This window comes from Punica granatum, chromosome 8 (genome assembly GCF_007655135.1).
Source record: "Punica granatum isolate Tunisia-2019 chromosome 8, ASM765513v2, whole genome shotgun sequence".
In the NCBI taxonomy this organism is placed as follows: Eukaryota; Viridiplantae; Streptophyta; class Magnoliopsida; order Myrtales; family Lythraceae; genus Punica; species Punica granatum.
In genome coordinates, this window is record NC_045134.1 from 18,405,967 (window position 1) to 18,425,851 (window position 19,885).

The 19,885-nt window shown below is 36.0% G+C and overlaps 2 protein-coding genes across 2 annotated transcripts; one reads left to right on the forward strand and one right to left on the reverse strand.

The window, feature by feature from the left end:
• The first annotated feature begins 12,743 nt into the window (after window positions 1-12,743).
• LOC116187060 lies at window positions 12,744-14,200 on the forward strand. Its single transcript, XM_031515646.1, has 2 exons — window positions 12,744-13,277; window positions 13,504-14,200. Exons 1-2 carry the CDS (start codon window positions 12,768-12,770, stop codon window positions 13,573-13,575), a joined length of 582 nt encoding a protein of 193 aa, XP_031371506.1. The 5' UTR covers window positions 12,744-12,767; the 3' UTR covers window positions 13,576-14,200.
• Window positions 14,201-15,068: 868 nt separating this feature from the next.
• LOC116189541 (deoxyhypusine hydroxylase) lies at window positions 15,069-19,420 on the reverse strand. Its single transcript, XM_031519254.1, has 8 exons — window positions 19,240-19,420; window positions 18,932-19,133; window positions 18,101-18,234; window positions 17,617-17,852; window positions 17,403-17,541; window positions 16,690-16,816; window positions 15,531-15,649; window positions 15,069-15,433 (listed from the first exon to the last, which is right to left on the reverse strand). The coding sequence occupies exons 2-8, from the start codon at window positions 19,095-19,097 to the stop codon at window positions 15,401-15,403; spliced, it is 954 nt and encodes a 317-aa protein (XP_031375114.1). The 5' UTR covers window positions 19,098-19,133; window positions 19,240-19,420; the 3' UTR covers window positions 15,069-15,400.
• Window positions 19,421-19,885: the final 465 nt, after the last annotated feature.

Consider the following 19,885-nt stretch of genomic DNA (forward strand, 5'->3'; position numbering starts at 1 on the left):
TTTTGAGCTTTTAAAATTTTGAATATCTTTTATTATGAAATTAGCAAAACAATCTTCCCAAATTATTTTTGCTTATAATATTTCATTTAAAAAAGACCGAAAATATCATAAAATATTTTCAATACAGTGATCTCCCATTGAAAGTAATATAAATTTCTGAATGGAATTTTCTTGAATTTTATACTTTTACTTTCGGAATTATTTTTAATAAAAAATATTTTTGAAAGATATCTCATCATAAAATTCAATTTCCTGATTTCTTTAATTTTTATAATTTATATAACATAATGTATTTGAAATAAATGAGAATATATTTTATTATATGTGGAGATATTATTTAATAATCTTTAATTTTTTAAAATTAAAATTAATATTTCATCATATTAATATTAACATCAAAATAAGTATATATTAGCATATATTATCTAAAAGGAATTTTCTAGATTTTGAATTAATTAATTATTTGTTTATTTATATTTTCGGAATTATTTTTAATAAAAAAATCTGATTTCTTGTTTTTTTCAATTTTTATAATTTATATAACTTAATGTATTTGAAATAAATGAGAAGATTTTATTGTATGTATAGATATTATTTAATAATCTTGAATTTTTTAAAATAAAAATTAATATTTCATCACATCTATATTAACATGAAAAATAAGTATATATTAGTATATATATTTATACTTAATATAAAAATACTTAATATATGGTTACTTGGACATCCTTCAATATATATGGAAGAAAAAGTATATATACGTTATATGTTTTTATAGATATCTATTTAAAAAAATAGATTAGATAATATTTTATAGTATAGATATATATTAATTATATTTTCTTTTCAAAAAATAAATTAGATTTGTTAACCAATAAAAAAAGAAAATCAAATTATATTTTATCGAGATTCTATATGATAATTATAAATATGAATCATCATACACTTACACATAGGCCTAACCTCAAACAATACGTTTATAACTAGACGCGAGTTCTCGAAACATATATCTATCCCTAGATGAAAGTGAGTTGATTAAATTAATGCTTTGATTTTTTTTTTTATCTCATTTTTCATTTTTTCTAATTTTTCTCTAATATTTACTTTTTTTCCTCGTATTCTTTCTCAAAATTGGTGACGTGACTTTTATATCTCAAAAGACTACTTATCCGCGAACTCTCAGAAAGTAAGTTCGTCTACCATTAAAGGTAAAAAATATTGTTTATTTATTTTATTATTTTTGTTCCACTTTTGACTCTTGAAAGGATTTTTTTTTAATTCTTAACTATAATTTCTTTCAAATTGGTGTATTATCCCGTGGAACGTAAGGGCTTCACGACTAGTTTATGAATAAGGGACAATAGAAAAATGAGCTTGTTAAATGGTGCGATAAAATTCGAGATCCATCCTTATAAATTGCATGAACTAGGATGAGCTTGGTAAAGTCGACTCTGAGTCCACTATTTTATTAATTTCTCCAGTTCACATTCTGATAATTTGTTTGTGAAGAAACATCTATCTCTCCTCCTGCTGTCTTCTTCAGCTTCAATCTTTCTTCCCCACAGCTGCACATATCATTTCGTTGACCAACGTAGATATACATACCCCTTATCACTTTTCACAGTTCCAGCTCGTGACGGAAACTGATGCATAGATCAAGAATTAGTTTCAAGCTACAATGCCCAAGTCCTCTTAGGAAACTTTCAACAGGGATGGGAACAAACAATATTCTAGGAAAGATGCATTTTCTTGACTTCCATTTGAGATAAAATAAATATATAAAAGCATATACATAAATGTAAATGCAATGCAATGCAAAACAGAGTCGAATCGGGCATGTTATTTTGAAGATTGCACGTACTCTCTATATGTCCGGAAGTTTTGGGGCTTTCACTTTATGTCCGGTTTAGCAAAAGCACTTTCTTGTTCTGTAAGTTAGGTTACTTAATTCTTCTTGCGTGATCAAGCTCTTCTAAGAGAATCTGATCATCCTCACATCTTCCTCCCATCATGGAATTGATTATTCCGAGTTTCTCATTGTAGACATGCGACGCTCAATTGCTCATATGCATTACACTAGTATCAATCATGGCGGTCTATATTTATTTGGAGCATACTATAGGCTAAAGGAATTGACTAATAGATTCCCCCTTACAGGTCCAGTCTTTATTTCCACCTTCCAGTTAAGCATTGATCTCTGATATTTAAATATAGACGCATGTTTACAGGACCTAACCCCACTTGATTAATTCAAATATTCAGACTAGTCGTAATTATTTCACGAGATTGTTTTTCAGATAATGAATGATTACCACTAAGGCCGGCAGATATTGGGTAGGTGTCCATATTCCTCCTTTACCAGATGTTGGAGTAAAGACCACCGCAGAATCACGGAAAGATCAATTAGCACACTTAAAAGATAGAGCAATCCCTTTCCCTAGCACATTGACAAACCCAGTAGCTCAGAAAAGCAGGTCAACTAGCTAGCTAGTTCGATTTCCTTCCTGCACTTTTAAGCAGTGCTGTCAAAATCGGACCGAACGTCGAACTAGATAGGGTATGAGTTCGTGGGTTTATGGGTTCAATCGAGAGTTCGATGGGTCGGACTGCAGATTTAATTAATCATAATATTTAAATATTTAAAGTAATATTAATGATAATTAAATGCATAATATCTATCTAATTTCATAAAAAAAATGTATAATATCTAGGGAACAAAACTAATTGATGAAGAAATAAAGCGCCTACTTGGTTAAGGAGTGGGTATAGTTGTGCACTTGAAGTGAGAGGGAAATGTTCAAAACCTCACATTGTCAATTAACTTAATAATTTTGTTTATATATTTGTCCAACCATTGAACCCTTGAACCAGCCGGTTCTGTGTGTTCAATGGTTCAAATGTGCATTTTCGATCTGAAGGTGGAACCGAACCGGCATGATGTTGGATCTCGGTCCGGCCGATCGAACTGGACGGTTCGATTCGGTTTTGATAACAATGCTTTTAAGTCATTTTCCAGGGACTGTAAAATATATCACGCCAAGGCTAGATAAACTCTCATCGGCTGACAGGACTAACTGAGTTATGATCATAGATTTGATTCTATCATGTACAACGGAATCTACATCAGCCAATATAGTGGGCCTCCATGTTTTCCTTGGATAATGATTGAAAAAGTGGACACTTTCTCCAAACAAGCTTTTCTGAATGTCTTTGGCGTATGCCTTACGCCATTACTGCTCTAGCAAAGAATTCATTCTGCGCATCGATGGGTAAGGTTTTATTAGTTATAATAAATCATATTTGGTTCCTTATATGTGGATCACGCGAACACTAGGAAATTTTTTTTTTTCCTCCCCATCGTCATCATAAGTCATCCAAAGTGTCGAATGTTTTTCTTTTAATTCCATCAGTTCGTATTGACTGGAAAAGGTGAGGATGGTGGATTTCCCTTTCGCCTTCATTAAACTCTCCAATTAGCTGTTACATGAACTTCTGTGATCTGAAAATCCACTGCCAAACCGTCACGTTTTTCCAGTCCTCTCGTTGGAATTCAAAAGAAGAAAAGAAGAAACCACCAATAGGTGAAGAGATTCTTCGATCAAAGCTTTTGACAAACATCTCATCCTCTTAGTCATATTCTTGTTCGGTCTAGCAATTTTTGTCTCCTCGTTAAATTAATTCCTAGTATTTTAAGTTTTGAGTAGGCTCATCGAGCATCAACCAATTCCAACTGAGACACATGAAGATTAGCTAGCTGAACGTAATTGGAGGGGCTACATTTTCAATTTGGGTCTCATTCCTCCTTTCCGTAATATATATATATATATATATATATATATATGTATATATGAAAGCAAGATACGATACGGGACATGCGCTCCATTTCTGAATGCAATTTCTTCAATTTTTGGAGCTTTTAAAATTTTAAATGATCATTTATTACTAAATTAGCAAAAAAAAAAAAAAGCTTCCCAAATTATTGTCTTATAATATTCCATTTAAAAAGACCAAAAATATCATAAAAATTTTTGGATGCAGTGATATGATGATATCCCTTTATTTATTTATATTTTCGGAATTATTTTTAATAAAAAATATTTTTTAAAGATATCTCATCATAAAATTTAATTTCTTGATTTATTCAATTTTTATAATTTATATAACTTAATGTATATGAAATAAATGAGAAGATTTTATTAATGTATAGATATTATTTAATAATCTTGAATTTTTTAAAATAAAATTTAATATTTCATCACATTTATATTAACATGGAAATTAGTATATACTAGTATATATATTTATACATAATATAAATATACTTAATATATGGTTACTTGGACATCCTTCATCATATATATGAAGAAAAAGTATATATAACTTATATTTTTTTATAGATATCTATTTTTAAAAAATAAATTATATAGTATTTTATAGTATAGATATATATTAATTATATTTTCTTTTTAAAAAACAAATTAGATTTGTTAACCAATAAAGGAAAACAAATCAAATTATATTTTATCTAGATTCTATATGATAGTTATAAATAGGAATCATCATATACATACACATGGGCCTAATCTCAAATAATACGATTACAATTAGACGCAAGCTCTCGAAACGTATGTCTATCCCTTTATGCAAGTGAGTTGATTAAATTCATGCTTTAATTTTTTTTCTCTCATGTTTACGGTAATTTTTCATTTTTTTAAATTTTTCTCTAATTTTTGCTTTTTTCCCTCATATTCTTTCTCAAGATTAGTGACATGACTTTCATCTCTCGAAAGACTACCCCTATACACAAGTTCTCAAAAATTAAATTCGTCTACCACTAAAGGTGAAGAAGGTTATTTTATTATTTTTGTTCCACTATTGACTCCGGAAAGGTTTTCTTTTAATTCTTAATTATAATTTAGTTTCAAATTAGTATACTATCCCATGTAATGCACAGGCTCCACGACTAGTTTATGAATAAGGGACAATATAAAAATGAGCTTGTTAAATGGTATGATAAAATTTGGGATCCACCCTTATGAATTGCATGAACTAGGATAAGGTTGACACGATGATCTATCATGGCGAATAAATATGATTGGAATATGTATATTCCGTAATTGATTGTATAAAAGTATATGCATATTTTGTAACATTAATGCAACAATGACAATGCAATTATAAAAGCACCAACGCAACAATAATAAGAAAATTTAGGGAAAAGTACAAAAACCTACATTATGATTTTCTAGAGACAAATAACACCATGTAGTTCACTTTATAAGACATAATGGACCTCACCGTTAATTTTTTCATCACTTTTGGTCCTCAAACTTTTCTTTTTTCGTTATTACCCTCAAACTTTCAATTTTTTTTGCAATTTGGTCTTAAAATTCGGAAAGAAAGGGGGAAGGGGCTTGGGCCACTGGTCGGCAACCCTGACCCCACCACCGAGGTTGCCGACACTCACAGAGGACACCGAAAACCTCGAGGGTGGGGTTGGGGTCGCCGATTGGTGGACCTAGCCCCTAAATCGACTTGGATCTTCAGGAGCGGAGGCCGTCAATTTGCTACCTCGACCCCACCTCCATGGTCGCCGGCATCCTCTGTGGGTGCATGCGACCTCGGTGGTGGGGTCGAAGTTGCCAACCAATGGCCCCGACCCATTCCCCTTTTTTCGGAATTGTAAGAAAATTGAAAGTTTGAGGGTAATAATGGCAAAATTATCATTTTGACGACCAAAAGTGACAAAAAATTAACGGTGAAGTCTATTATGTCTCACGAAGTAAACCACATGGTGTTATTTTTGTTCCTAGAAAAATCACATGATCTAATTTGTCTCAAACTCAAACCACAATAAGGTTTTTTTTGTACTTTTCCTAAAATTTATTTAGGAATATATTACTCTCCTGAAAAAACCTCCAAATCTCAAATATCAAAAACTGATCGGGCTCCAATTTTCTGTAATTTCCCCTCTCAAATTATTCTGTCAGCTTCTCTTTCTCTCCCTCATTGTTTTGGCCGTCAAGAACAAAATAAATAATAATCTGCGATGGGAAAAGCAAGGCGGTATTAAATTGACTGATCAACATAAATGGCGGTGGAGAAAAATGAAAAATGTGAACATCTTGCAATATACATATAATTAAATACATACTGATGCGCGCGCGAGCATATATATGTAGGATTTGCAGCAGCCCATTGGACTTAATATATATATATATTTTTTAAAGAGAAAATTCTTGCATGGGCCTCAGCCCATTAAGCCCATACGATCTCTTCCATCTTCCACTGCCTCAGCCATTTATATGTTAGGCTCCCTTTTTCTTTTCTTGAATGGTTCGGGGGAAGAAATATAGAGAGAGAAAGAGATAGAGAGTGCTAGGACTATCTCTAGCCATAATCTCTGAATTGAGTCTCTGAAATGAATCTCTCATTGCCGGAAGGTCTTCGTGACCTTGAGGGTGGGTCATCAGGACCTAAATTGGATTAAAGTCAACTATGTGGCTTAATTGGGTTAATAATTCAACTTTTGAGTACAAATTGAGTAAAAATGAATAATAATGCATATTGACATGTGCTATGGGGATTAAGGGTAATTAACTCACTAGTTGAGTCTTAGGATCCAAATTAAAGGTCAAATTGACCTTGAGAGATTATGATAATTTTTTGTAGATTTTTGGAAATTAATTGGCTAATTCATGTAAATATGATCTTATTAATAGAATTGGATAAAATCGAAAAACTCTAAATAAAAACATGTAGAGATAGGAAATTAACTTAGAATCTTTTTAGGTTAGAGGCCTTAGACACAATTCCTTTCTTTGGGCCTTAGGCCAATTTATAGGCCCACTCAAGCCACACATGGATGTTTGGCTTGAATGTATGGCCTATGTATGTATAATTGACTTGAATGTATGGCCTATTTATCTTTTCGACCCGAATGTGTGGCCCGTTTATTTGGAGTCGGACTATATAATTGTATACAAGAACGTATACCGTACAAAGTTTGTAATTCATTTTTTAATTTCCTTGTACATTCACAAATACGGACTTGACCCTAGGATTAGCAAACTCGATTGTAACAATAAAAAGGGTTAGAACTGTTATGAGCCTAACAAGGTACCGAAAGTGCAAGTTATTGACTTACAAGCCTCTAATCTCGTAACAAAGCCCCCGAACTCGTTTATCCGGTTAGAAAGACTGAGTCAAACTCAAATCCTTAGGCGGTTAGTATCTTGACCTCATAAGTAACTTAGGTGGCTCACCAGCCAAATAAAACGATGTAGTGGCTATCCAATCCCAATTGGGTCCCAGGCTGCGTGAATTAATTGAATCCACGAAGTCGGTAGCAGAGACCTAAAAACCACGTCGTGCGACATTCTGCTACTATAAGTTCAGGATATCTAAATTACTTCTACTCCTAAGGATAAAAGCTTGGCTGAGCTAAGAAATCTGTAGAGATTATGTCTATTAAATAAATTGTTGGTGTTAAATCCTACAGGATCTTCTGGTACTTATAGATTTTCCTCACACTTTGGCAGTTACAAACCTTCTCTTTGTTCCTTTGAGAATGTGGGCTCCTTGTTATCCTACTGCTTCCAACTGTAATCTTATTCCCATGTAATAATATCCAAAACTTTGACCCAGTGCACCTCGGATAGTTTTTATCTTCTCGATCTGTAACTACCCAGTAGTCGCGACTCAGAGACGACATCATCACTGCTCAGATTTTGAGGCAGTTGTGATTCGAATACGATGTCGTCACTATTCGGATTCTAGAAGCTAGGCAATCATAGAATCTGAGTCATGCAACGACAAGCATTGTTACGTCTAAATTCTACTCATTCACAGACTTAAAACCTAGATCTGCTTACAACTTCAAAAGCGAAGCCGTTCTTTTGGAGTTCCACCAATATTATGCCGATACCTCCAGACTTTGATAATTTATGGAAATGCCCCTGACACGTATAATGACTCAAACGGGCCACGTGGCAAGGCTTTGAAAATTATTTTATTATGGTAACTCCCATGTAACTAACTTTTAAGTATTTATTTAATTAAGTCAAAAAAAAACACAAACTAAGGGTGTAAAGTGATTATCATGGCTTTTGCAGTGGTCATGAAACCTTTTTGGTAATCCATATATCTGTAATCCATAACCCTTATAAAGGCATGAAGCTCATTTAATTGTTTCTTGATTTTTCAAAATGCCTCTAATGATTTTAATATATTACTTTTAGTGCCATTAAAAAAAATCATTTGGAAAAAGAATGTCTCAGCTATCTTTTTGTATAGAATGTGCTGAATATGTTACGATCTGAAACTTTCGTTTAGTTGGATTACTGATGTGGGTGAGAAGAGGTAATCTCTTAAAAAGTATATATACATATTAGAGTTTGCTGGATTAGTTATATGTTTTGGGAAGTTTATGGAAAGCAGATTTTTTATGTGAATAGTGTATATGATAATGGATATTGAGGAGATATAGGGGAAACTCTGCTGACATTTCGGGTCATGACAGATTCAGAGGTTTGTGGGCCTCAAATGGAGAAATGGATGTCACGGTTGAAATCGAGAGGTTGAGAACAAGGGGGTATGAAATTCGTTTAAGGTTCAAGTCGGATCGACAAACAGTGGCGTAGCAGTGATTAGAAAACCAAGGTGATTTTCCGATGAAGGTGAATGGTTTTGGGGTAGGATGAGGAGGAGGAAGATGATAAGTGGTGATAAGTGATAATGGGTCGATGGTTGATGAGGAGAGAGAAGTTGAAAATGGATGATGAGTTGAAGAAGAATGTAGAGAGAAGTGAGAGGATTTGTGATAGAGAGAGTTGTCTTAAAAAAATTGGAAGAAGAAGAAGTGAATGGTTGGTTTGATTGTTTGAGAGAAGAGAGAAGTTGAAGAGTGGTTGTGTATGTATGCGTATGTATAGAAGTTGATGGAAGGTAATGGTGAAGTGTGTGGAAGAAGTTGAGATGGGATTTGTGTGGTGGAGGGTGAGGAAGAGTGGATGGTGAGGTGGAAGGGATAAGAGGGAATCTTCAGCGAGGCCGAATCAGGTCAAAGGGTTCGGGCTCCGACCATGCGCGAATCCTATCGTTTATGGGCAATCGAACGAGATATTATTGAAATTGGCAAGGAGAGGGATTTTGGAGCCCGAAATTGATAGCCTTCGAATATCCCGTTGAGCCGAGAGTCCCAAGTGCTCGAGAGATGTTTTGTGTCTGCTCGGATGATCTAACAATTGATCGATTCCCGACATGTCGTGACCTTGTTCTAGTCGTTTCTATATCTTTTGCTGTCGGGGTCAACTGGTTGACTTTTTGTTGACCTGGGCTTTACCCGAGATTGACCTGGGATCAATTGTTGAATTTGTGGCTCGGGACCTTGCTGAAAGTTCCTAGATGGTTAAGGAAGCGTTCAGGCTCGGGGGGGATGATCTCATGTCAGCACATCTCTCGAGGATGGAGTTGGGGCCTAAGATCGATTCGGGAGCTTACCAACTCGAGAAGATGATTTTCTGGAATGTGCTTGGAAGGGATCCTCATTAGCTTGGCACCATGAGGGGTCTTCGAAGCCCAATATTAGATACTTTTTGGTTGCCTGGTAAGCAGGCGACCTAGAAGGACTGCTAGAAGGTGCTTGAGATTACTCGAGAGTTGCTTGGGAGGTGTAAATGATTTTCAAAGATCAATCAGAAGAGTCCTCCCTTGTCTTGGGGACCCCTAAGGCTGGCTGAGCCTGAATCTTGATACCCCCAATCGGCGGCTCGGGAGCCTCATTGGAATGACCCTTTTTCCGCCTCCGAAGTCACTCATGAAGTGTGGATGATTTCTGGAGATCGATTGAAAAAGTACTCCCTGGTCTTGGGAGCTCCTAGGACTGACTAAGCTTGATTCTGAATATTCACGAATGGTTTGACAAGTTGACGACTCGGGAGCCTTGTTAGAGGGGGCCATTTTCCTACTCGGGAGTCACTCGTGAGATGTGGATGATTTTCGAAGATCGACCGGAAAAATGCCCCTTGGTCCTGGGAACCCCTTGGACTGGCTGAGCATGATTTTGGATACTCACAATTGACTTGACGAACAGGCGGCTCGAGCAAATGATTTTCAGAGAGCGACCTATCGGGTTGTTCATCAATTTGTGGTCATGGCGTGTTTTTGAAGCCCAATATTGACTATTTTCAAGGAGCTCGGTGAGTCAGCTACCTGGGAACCCTTTTGAGTTGCACGTTGGGTCACTTGAGCCAGTGTTCGCTTAGCCGATCCCCCTGAAGGCTTCCAAGGACCTCCAGGCGAAATCCTGATACTTCTTGTATCATGGCTCTCTAGGCCATCCAGTTGACTCGATTGACCCGACTATGAATAGTGCTCTAGGACCTACGGGGACATTTTCTGATAAAGTAGTAGGAGATCCTAGCCGAGACCTACTTGAGAGTTCTCGAGCACCGGTGGACCAAAATGGGGTGCTGACGAATTTAATATAAAAAATAAGTGACAATTAAGTATACTAACAAATAATTATTTAATTAGATATTAACCTAAGTTCTACTATTTTAAGGGTAAAATTATTGTAATATATGAAATAATAATAATAATACAAAAAATAAAGAAATAATTATTTGAAATAAGAATGTCATCAAATTTTGTATTTAAAGAATACACAATCAGTTTTGTATGAATATCTATATAAATGTATGTTACACAATTATTAGATAAATATATAATGTATTTGAGACCATTAGTTGCAAAATATTTGTCGAACCATTGAAAATTAATATAATTTTATTAATTGATTATCAAATGAAACTTTAAATTAATTTTGAGAATATTCTATTATGTTAAAAAATAAATATGTTTTTTTAATCAGAATAATTGTTATAAGAAAGGATATATATATATATATATATATAAATGTATGTATTAAAAATGAACATATATATAGAACACCAAATGATTATTAGCTGATACAAATAAAAATAAAATTTAAAGATAAAGATTTTATAAAGAATATTTAAAAAATAAATTTATATTCTAATTACAAAACTTAATATATGTGACAAATTTATATTAACATTTAATTTTAAAATGTGATGCATATTAATTGAAATAGAAATTATTAATATAATTTTATTAAAAATTTATTGAAGATTATTATTTGAATATTAAAATTTTGAAATTGAAAATTGCTATTATTTTGTAAATAATTACGATAAAATGATATAGAGAATAGAGATATATGAATACGAACCCATGCAACACACGAGAAAAAAAAAACTAGTATAATTACAAACCATGCACAGCTAATTTATCCGCACTTAATGTGGTTTACATAATTACTGATGTTGATAATGTTGATCCATAATCACTCATGAACAAAGAAAATTGGTGGCATTAAAATAAAATATTATAACATCGTATCTACCTAAATCTAAATTTAAATACTATAAACTCTTTTTTTTAAGTATTGTGAGGGAGAGTAAAAATAAGTTGTTTCACCTCATGCAAACCTTTTTTAATTTTCTGTTAACTTAATAATTTATTCTATTCTATTAAATTTATATTCATTAAAAAAATAAAATGATTATTAATCCGTATATTTTTTTTGTTTGATTAGGCATTTTATAATTTAAAAAATATATTACTTATTCATAAAAATGAAAACGAAATAGTCTATCCCATTGCTTTTTTCTTTTTTCGCATTTGAGTCCTCTCATGACCTTTCTCATTAAACATAAAACATGCAAAAATTAAAGAATACGTTGATTTCTTTGCCTCATGTGCTCTTTCCTTCCAGCTTTATATTTTTTTGAGTAACAAACAATTTGTCACTCGAGAGATTGATGTTACATCAAATCAAACCTCAAAAAATTTCTTACCTCAAATTGGACCCTAACAAATTAAGTGTACATCAGATGACCGATTTCGCCTACCTGCCGTCCAATAGTGGACGGAAACATCTGATGTAGCATTATTACTTACTTTTTTTACATCAATTTTAACCTTGATCTATTAAATGTACATTATATTGCCCTTTCCATCAGAGGATTATGTTGAGTTTTTAACGGCAAACAAACATAAAGGGTAATATGATATACATTTAATAGGTCAATGTGAAAATTAATGTAAAAATTTTATTGAGTTCAGATTTAATGTAACATCGATCTCTTGAGAGGCAAATTGTTAGTTTACTCTATTTTTAAAAAACTTTTCTGACCAATCTTCTTCGACTAATTTGAGATTGTAACAAATATTTTTTACGTGCTGGTATAACTCTGTTGTTGCTATTTTCAGTCATTTTTGCTCTTTATGTTGTTAATATAGGATATTAATTTTAAGTTAAATGCACTAAATATTTTACTGTAAATTGATACACAATTATACTAGCACCGCAACATAAGAAATAAAGTAGTCTATACATGAACGGTTAACCTACTTACATAGCATTTGGTGACGAAATTGAGTTTGATTTAATTTGATTTAGTTTAATTTGAAGAGATGAAAACCAAAAGTAGTTGAAAAAAGTATATAAGAGAATTTGAAGAAATAGATAAAAAAGTAATGATTGTATTGTTTAATTGAGAATAAAAAGTATTAGAATTAAAAAGAAAATATTACCAAACAATTTGTAAATAATTGAGAGAATTTAATATTAAAAAATTAATTTAAATAATAAATAAAAAAAGTATAAAAAAGAATTTTAAAGTGTAACGGTGAGGTTGAATTGAGGCAAAAGTAAATCGGGTGCGGCGGGGGGGGGAAGTATGTTGTGTTTTGGTAAGACGATTGCTCTGCCTGCCTCTCTGTGGGAGATCTGCAGGGTGGGCACAAGTCACTGCGGGGCTGCCGTCGGTTCTCCAGCGATGATGCTGTCCGGTCGCGGCCTTATCTCTGTGGCAAAGAAGCTTCTCGAGGTCAGCCGAAGTCCCTGCCCATCCACTACAACTCAATCAAACTCTCGACGGATACTGCTGCAACGAGCCTTCGCTGCTGCCACCAGTAGGGAGGTCTACGGCGGCGGGTCTGCCCTCACCGGCGACTCGGCGAAGGTGGAGCCGCTGCCTTCTGGCCTCCGGCATGACCTGATGCCGAGGCACGTGGCGGTAATCATGGATGGCAATTCCGGGTGGGCGCGCCGCCGGGGGTTGCCTGTATCGTCAGGCCATGAGGAGGGAATGCGGTCGTTGTGGGAGCTGACTGTCCTCTGCGGCAAATGGGGGATCACAGTTCTTACAGCTTTTTTATTCTCTTATGAGAACTGGTCTAGACCCAAGGTGAGCTACCCTGCTTGTTCTCTCGCTTCTACCAACTTCAAAAACAATGATGCTTTGCTTCGCTCTGCTCGGGTTTTAGTTCGAGAATCGGGCTCAGGGTTGGTCAATCTGTTAGTATGTTTGATTCGGATTGCTCGTGAGAGCCCGACGCTAGTAGTGATCGATATTTTGCATCCTATAACAAAAACCATAGGTTGAATCTGCTTAACTCTCTTGTTCGGGGCAGAAAAGGGGTGAAAATATCCATGATAGGAGACTCGTCGAAACTTCCCGAGTCATCCCAACAAGTAGTGGCTGAGGCGGAGCGGTCGACAAGAGAGGACTCCCGGCTCCACCTCGTTCTCGCAATTAACTACAGCGGGGAAATCCGACATAGCTCAGGCGTGCAAAAGCATTGCTCACAGAGTGAAAGATGGTGTCATCCATTTGGAAGACATCGATGAGAGACTGATCGAGGAGGAACTGGCAACGAGCTGCGCTGATTTTCCCTGTCCAGATTTACAGACACGGACAAGTGGCGAGCTCCGACTCAGTAACTTCTTGCTGTGGCAGCTGGCCTATTCCGAGCTTTTCTTTGCCAAAGCCCTCTGGCCTGATTTTGGCAGAGCCGAATTTGCGGAGGCCTTATGTTCATTTCAGCAGAGGAAGAGACGGTTTGGTTCGAGGGATTCATGATACCAACTATGGAGCAGCATCGTGTTAACCTCTCTACATTGCAAACGTTTGCGTTTATCTCGACCGTATCAGAAGACAATATTAAGTTTTAAAATGTTGAATTCGGGTTTGTATCAGCAATCAGATTGTTTGGTCCGTCTACTTTTATGCAAGTAATGAATTTAGTCGGTAGTGGAAGCCGGATCTTCTCAAGTACATGGCCTAACATGGCATTAAAAGGAAGTTGGACTTCTCCTTTTCCTGGCAAATTTATGTCCTGTCTAATCGAAACTTGTCATGTAGGAGCCCCTTTTTCTATTATTTCTTTCTGCCATATCCTTAATAGCAGCTGGTTAGTTACAACTACAACCGAAATGGAAACCAAGCTTTTCGTCGTTCAAAAATGTTGAATCTCGTCTCAATCATCACTTGTTAGGGCTATTCAGCGTAAGTTCTTTAGCTTGGACAGAGCATTTAGTACATGTTGCTATTCCTGAATCCAGGGGAGAGTACGTTCGATGGAAATTTTTGTAAAATGTATTATTGCATCTCGAAGGTTTAGAACCCCTTCTTACAGGCCAATGGAATCTTTATACTATAGTCAAAAACTCCTCTACGCAAACACGATAGGCTTATTAATTGATCATCTCAAGCTTTCTTAACACGAACATGACAATGAGCATCAACTGTGTTGCACCCCTCCGACTCTCGTCCGGTTGCAGTTTGATAAGGCATGACCCCTATATGTGTAATTTTTCTGTCTATACATTGTCGGACGTGCATAGATAATGAATGTGATGGTCGGTGTAGAATTAATGCGCTAGTCCAGAAGTTGTTGTATGGTTCATATTAATGAATGTTGTAAAATTATGACGCTCAATTATTATTTTAAAAATGTGAATAATTTTTAATATTATGAGAAAATATGGGTATAGTAATTCTACTTATAATTTATATGTTGAGGATACCGAAATGGAAACACATTTTATGAGTAGCATATAACCCGATACATGCATGCAAAATATATTTCCATGCATGCATGCACCTATTTATAAAGTTGACTTCATATTTACGTTACACTCCCCATGCAATGCATTGGTCAACACCTAGTTACATGTTAAATAAATATACATAACAGAAAAGGACCAACCAATGTCTCCATTTCTATATGTTAAATTAGTTAAAATATTAAATAGGTTCCCCGTTCAAAGTAATTACTACTTCCAATTCTCCTCAATGCCTCGTTTAGGCAGTAAATCTGCGGAAAGAAAATAGCCATCACCATACATTACCCTGTCAGTGTTTAAAGCCAGAAAATTATGTGCTCCGATGCTCTACTTCTCTATCACATAATCCTATAAACTATATTCTTTCACGAATAAAATCTTCAATGCAGTGAAAGTATACTTTCTGGCTTGAAGTAATTATCATGGTTCGTGCACAGGTAAACCGAACTACCCGGCATCAATTCACTGCACTTGCGGGGCTTGCATGTACAAGTACTGCAAAAGAAACAACATTCCAGACATCATTATTCCTTTTTCTTTCAGCTGGAAATACTTGAATTCTTGAACTTAATCAATATAAAACGATCCATACCTCGAAGGATTTCCCTGATCTTTCAAAGTCCAACATGCTTAAGGCAACCTCGCAACTCTGAGAGACAATAGGTTCTGGGTCCATTGCGAATTTCTCAAGAAGTGCTACGCTTTCCTCATCTGTGGAGTTTTTCAACCAAAGGTATTGAATAAATTGGTCCAGCATAAAAATTAGATGATGACTGCTTTATCTAATGCAGATACAACAGAAGATTTTGCTCAAAAGAAGATCGATTGCACAAAATGGCATCACTCAATCACTGTTCCTCCCCAACAAAGGGGATATGAGGGGAACAGTCTGGAAAGAACTGGGTTATCCTTTGACAGAATAGCTCTTCTTGGTCATGTCATTATCCAGTTTCCCATTATTCGTTTCTTGATAAGTTCGGATGTACAGCAGTGTCTGATTGCAGTTCAAGGATATTGTCCAATAAAAGTAAGAAAAACTTGTCTTCATTTTTCGAAGTTAACAAAAGGGAAATGGGAATCAAACCACATTTCTCATCCGAAAGATAAATTTACAGAAAGCAAAAACAAAACTGGAGATCTTCCCCAAAACTAGGACCTGTCTGGCAATGTTTCGTTGCTAGAAGAAACAAGAACATATGGACATACGTGTGAGATCCAATTCATGATGCTCGAATCATGCAAACTGCAATCCCTCATTTTCCTCGTTATTTTTCCATTTGCTAAAGAGATGAAAATCCCAGAAACTTTCCAAAGTTTTCCAGTTACACAAACTAAGATGATTTCTGCAAACAATCAGAAGCTGTCTAGCCTAGCAGAAACTTTAGATTAAGTGCTTAGCATATATTTAACGGGAAAAAGGCGAGCATCATTTGCGACAATGAGACTCGAGCCTTCGGCACTGTCACAGTGATTTAATGAAATGCAATCCAACAGCCTCTAAAAACCTTCTGTCTGTTAAAACTATGTGCGACAATAATTATTTTGCTAATTTATCAATCTATAAGGGGAAACATCGGTTGGTGATTAACAACTTTCTCATCCCATGGCATGTCAGAAGAGATATAATTTCTTCCATTTTATTTATCAACCAAAAACTATTCACAGCTTACAAGAGCCACGCGGGTTCTTTAAATCATATCAAGGGCAAGGAGCCTCTATAAATCACCAGAAGAAAAGTTGAAGAAACTGACCTGCAATTGACCCCAGCGCCTCAGCAGCTTCATGCCTAACCATTGGATGTTCATTCAAATTCTTGAGGATATCAGACAGAGCAGCTGAAGCGGCTTTGTTCTGTAGCTGCCCTAAGACATAAGCAACCTGAAAATTCCATGTTTATCTATAATGACCGATCCAAAACTTGCATGGCAACTAAAAATTCAGACTCTTTCTTTTCAAGATACTTCGAAGGAAAAAAAAGACAGTCAAAATGAATTTATTAAAAAAAAAAAAAGTAAAACCATCAGAATGCTCAGAGGAAAATGACAGTAATCTAATGACTTGAAATCTAATTTATATTTACCATTTTCATCTTTATCGTACCAAACTTTAAAATTTAAAATATTTTCATATTGTAAATACCTGCTGTCCTGTTCATGACGCCATCTAAATAAAACCTAATTTGACAACAATAAGACATTTGTTCTCATTTGGTTCCAGGAATACAATATATATCCGCCCAAACTAATGTGGACTTTTACATCAGAAAGGCTCGAACATTACAGACAAAATTACAGAAGCCCAAGAAAGAACTGGAACAAGCAGCTAGATAAAATCACTAGCAAAGCTGGACCTCCCACAAAACTATCTGAAAAACACTAATGTTTGCAATACCAAGTTTTTCCTTTCCTTTTCTTTTTATTGGTTGACAATTCCAAAAGATTAACCATGAAAACATGCAACACACCTCGTGACGGAGAAGAGCGCTTTGGCAACCCAAAGAATCAACTATAGCCATGATAGCATCATCACCCCCATGATTTCGAAGAGCAAATAGAGCCGCATAACGTTCATACATTCCTTTTCCCTCATCCAGAAGAACTTCCCTTGAAGACATAAGAAATTAGTCAACAAACTGGCCAGTTTGAGAAAACAATTAGTTAGATGGGAACTGCATATACCTGAGATGCTCTACCGAAGAACAAGATGCAGCTGGTGCTGCTGGGTCTACTGACATAAAGGGAGATTTCTGCACTTGAGACGACCCCTGCTCATGCTCAGAATCTTTTAACCGTTCAATTCGTTTGAGAGCCAGTTCACATGTTTCTCGGACCTCTTGAGCTGGGTCTCGCACCAAGCTATGTTCCAAGAGAGGTATGTTACTCTCAACACCAATTGCACCAAAAGCCTCCGCTGCCTGTTGTGCGAAGATGCATCAAACTTTATAAAAAAAAATTTAATACAACAAGAAGAAAGGCAAATAAGTGATGTGGACTATGAGATTTGGCTCATTCAAAGGAAAGCCTTCTAGTTGACATGTGCATGAAACTTAATCCAAGCACAAAAAAACTGTCTCGTTACTAGAATGCTGGCATCTGCATATCACAAGGAAAGGCTGGCATCTGCATATAGAGAAGAAAAGGAGGAAAAATAGGATAGGATCACCTCATGGCGCACAATTGGATGCAAAGAGAGATCAGTTAAGACAGCTTCCAAAGCAGGGATAGCATCAACATCTTGCATTTGACCTAATGCAAATGCTGCCTCATGTGCCAACAAATTTGATGGGTCCCTTGTTGCTGGAGAAACAATTCAACACGTCAGGAACCAGGATTTTCATTCTCTAGGAAAAAAAAATCCATATAGATAATTATTTTTTAAAAAAAATCACCATCATTCAAGTTATAGTGTTGACTTTAAAAACAGGATTCAATGACCTAGATACCCGAGTGAACTGGGAGAGTACTTCCCAAAAAGAGAACAGGATCAGCGGTTTTTCCTTGATGGAGGAGTCATGGATACTGTAGAATGTATTACAAACATTTTACTCCATCAATACCTATTATCTAAGCATGTATATTCATGTGCTGTCAGGGAAAAAAGGTTCATCTATAAACGTTGAATGGAGCACACCCTACCCACAAAAGCTCCATCTTCGCTAATCACGGAAAAACAGTCTTTGCAACCTCAAGTTCAACATTGAAATATCCATCCTGTCCTAGTTGTAAGGACTCCAATTCAATCCCTCAGCAAGAGCAGTAAAATCCTATTCAACACAATCCCCTGTCACAAAATACCCTTTTTTTTTTCTCTATTCGAGTATCGAACTCGTTCGTCATAGTCAATACAGAGCATGTTTTGAGATAAAAATTAGCGTAACTTCAGCATGCCAAACTTCTCTAAAAGCATTCTCTAAAAGCAGGAACTTTTGTATGTACTTCAAGAACAGAGACCACCTAGAAGCTGAAAGAGAAAAAGAGATGGAATTGGACGTACCGAGGATAAGGGCATTGCGAGGGCCGGGGCCTTTGAGGTTGCGGAGAGAAAAGAGCGCTCTGAACCTCTCAGAGATGGTCTGCGTCCGGTCGAGTAAGCGGTCGCAGAGGAACTTCTCCATCTCAGGAGAGGCCATGAAGCCGCTGGTCTCCGCACAGTCCCCCATTAATTGATCGAAAAGCGAACAGCAGAGCTGCCTCAACTGATAAACCGAATCCGACGCAAGAACGATAGCAAACACAACTCCAAATCAATCCCAGAGCCGCAAAATCTGCAAATCACATAACCCCAGAACGGAAATTTCTCACCTTTTCCCTGTTGAGCTGGGGAACGACAAACGGCGGGTCCACTGTGGCTGCAGAGGGTTGCTCGCCGATCAGAGACCGCCGAGAATGGAGAGAAAGAGTAAGCAGAAGCAGTAGAGGAGGTCGGGGAAGAAAAAGAACCCAACGTAGAAAAAGGTTGCGGCTGGGCTGCGCCCTTCAAATCGGGGTTTCATTTAAATAGGAAAAATGACGCCGTCCATTACAGTTGAAAACAATTTTTAGTTTATCATATTTCAAAATATTAACATGATTTATCAAGAAAATTTTAAAATTTTTCACCGTGCATCCTATTGTTACTCTTCCATCCAAAATTGAATTGAATGATAACGTTACTATGTTTTCAAGAACATAATTACACAAAAGGAAATTTGAGGTATTTAAATGAAATAAAATGAAAAATATCAAAAAAAAGAGGGGAAACAAGCGGCTGATCAGGGATCCTTCAAATTAGGGGTGTCGGGGGAGCTCCTGTCGAGAGTCGACCCCCTGATTGGGGTCGCCGGCCGACTTAGACTAGGCCGGTGACCCCAATCGGGGGGTCAATTACAAGCGAGGGTGCTGGGTGGATGGCGGGGCTCCCCGATTAGCCCCTTGTTTCCCCCTTTTTTTTATATTTTTCATTTTATTT

Bases quoted from the DNA above. Each gene is read 5' to 3' on its own strand.
- LOC116187060 (XM_031515646.1), top strand. From the start codon at position 12,768: ATGTTGTGTTTTGGTAAGACGATTGCTCTGCCTGCCTCTCTGTGGGAG. The intron at 13,278-13,503 runs GTGAGCTACCCT...TGTTCGGGGCAG, and splicing joins AGAACTGGTCTAGACCCAAG to AAAAGGGGTGAAAATATCCA.
- LOC116189541 (XM_031519254.1), bottom strand. From the start codon at position 19,097: ATGGGGGACTGTGCGGAGACCAGCGGCTTCATGGCCTCTCCTGAGATG. The intron at 18,235-18,931 runs GTACGTCCAATT...TTGTTTCTCCAG, and splicing joins TCGCAATGCCCTTATCCTCG to CAACAAGGGACCCATCAAAT. The intron at 15,434-15,530 runs GTATGGATCGTT...TTTCTTTTGCAG, and splicing joins GATCAGGGAAATCCTTCGAG to TACTTGTACATGCAAGCCCC.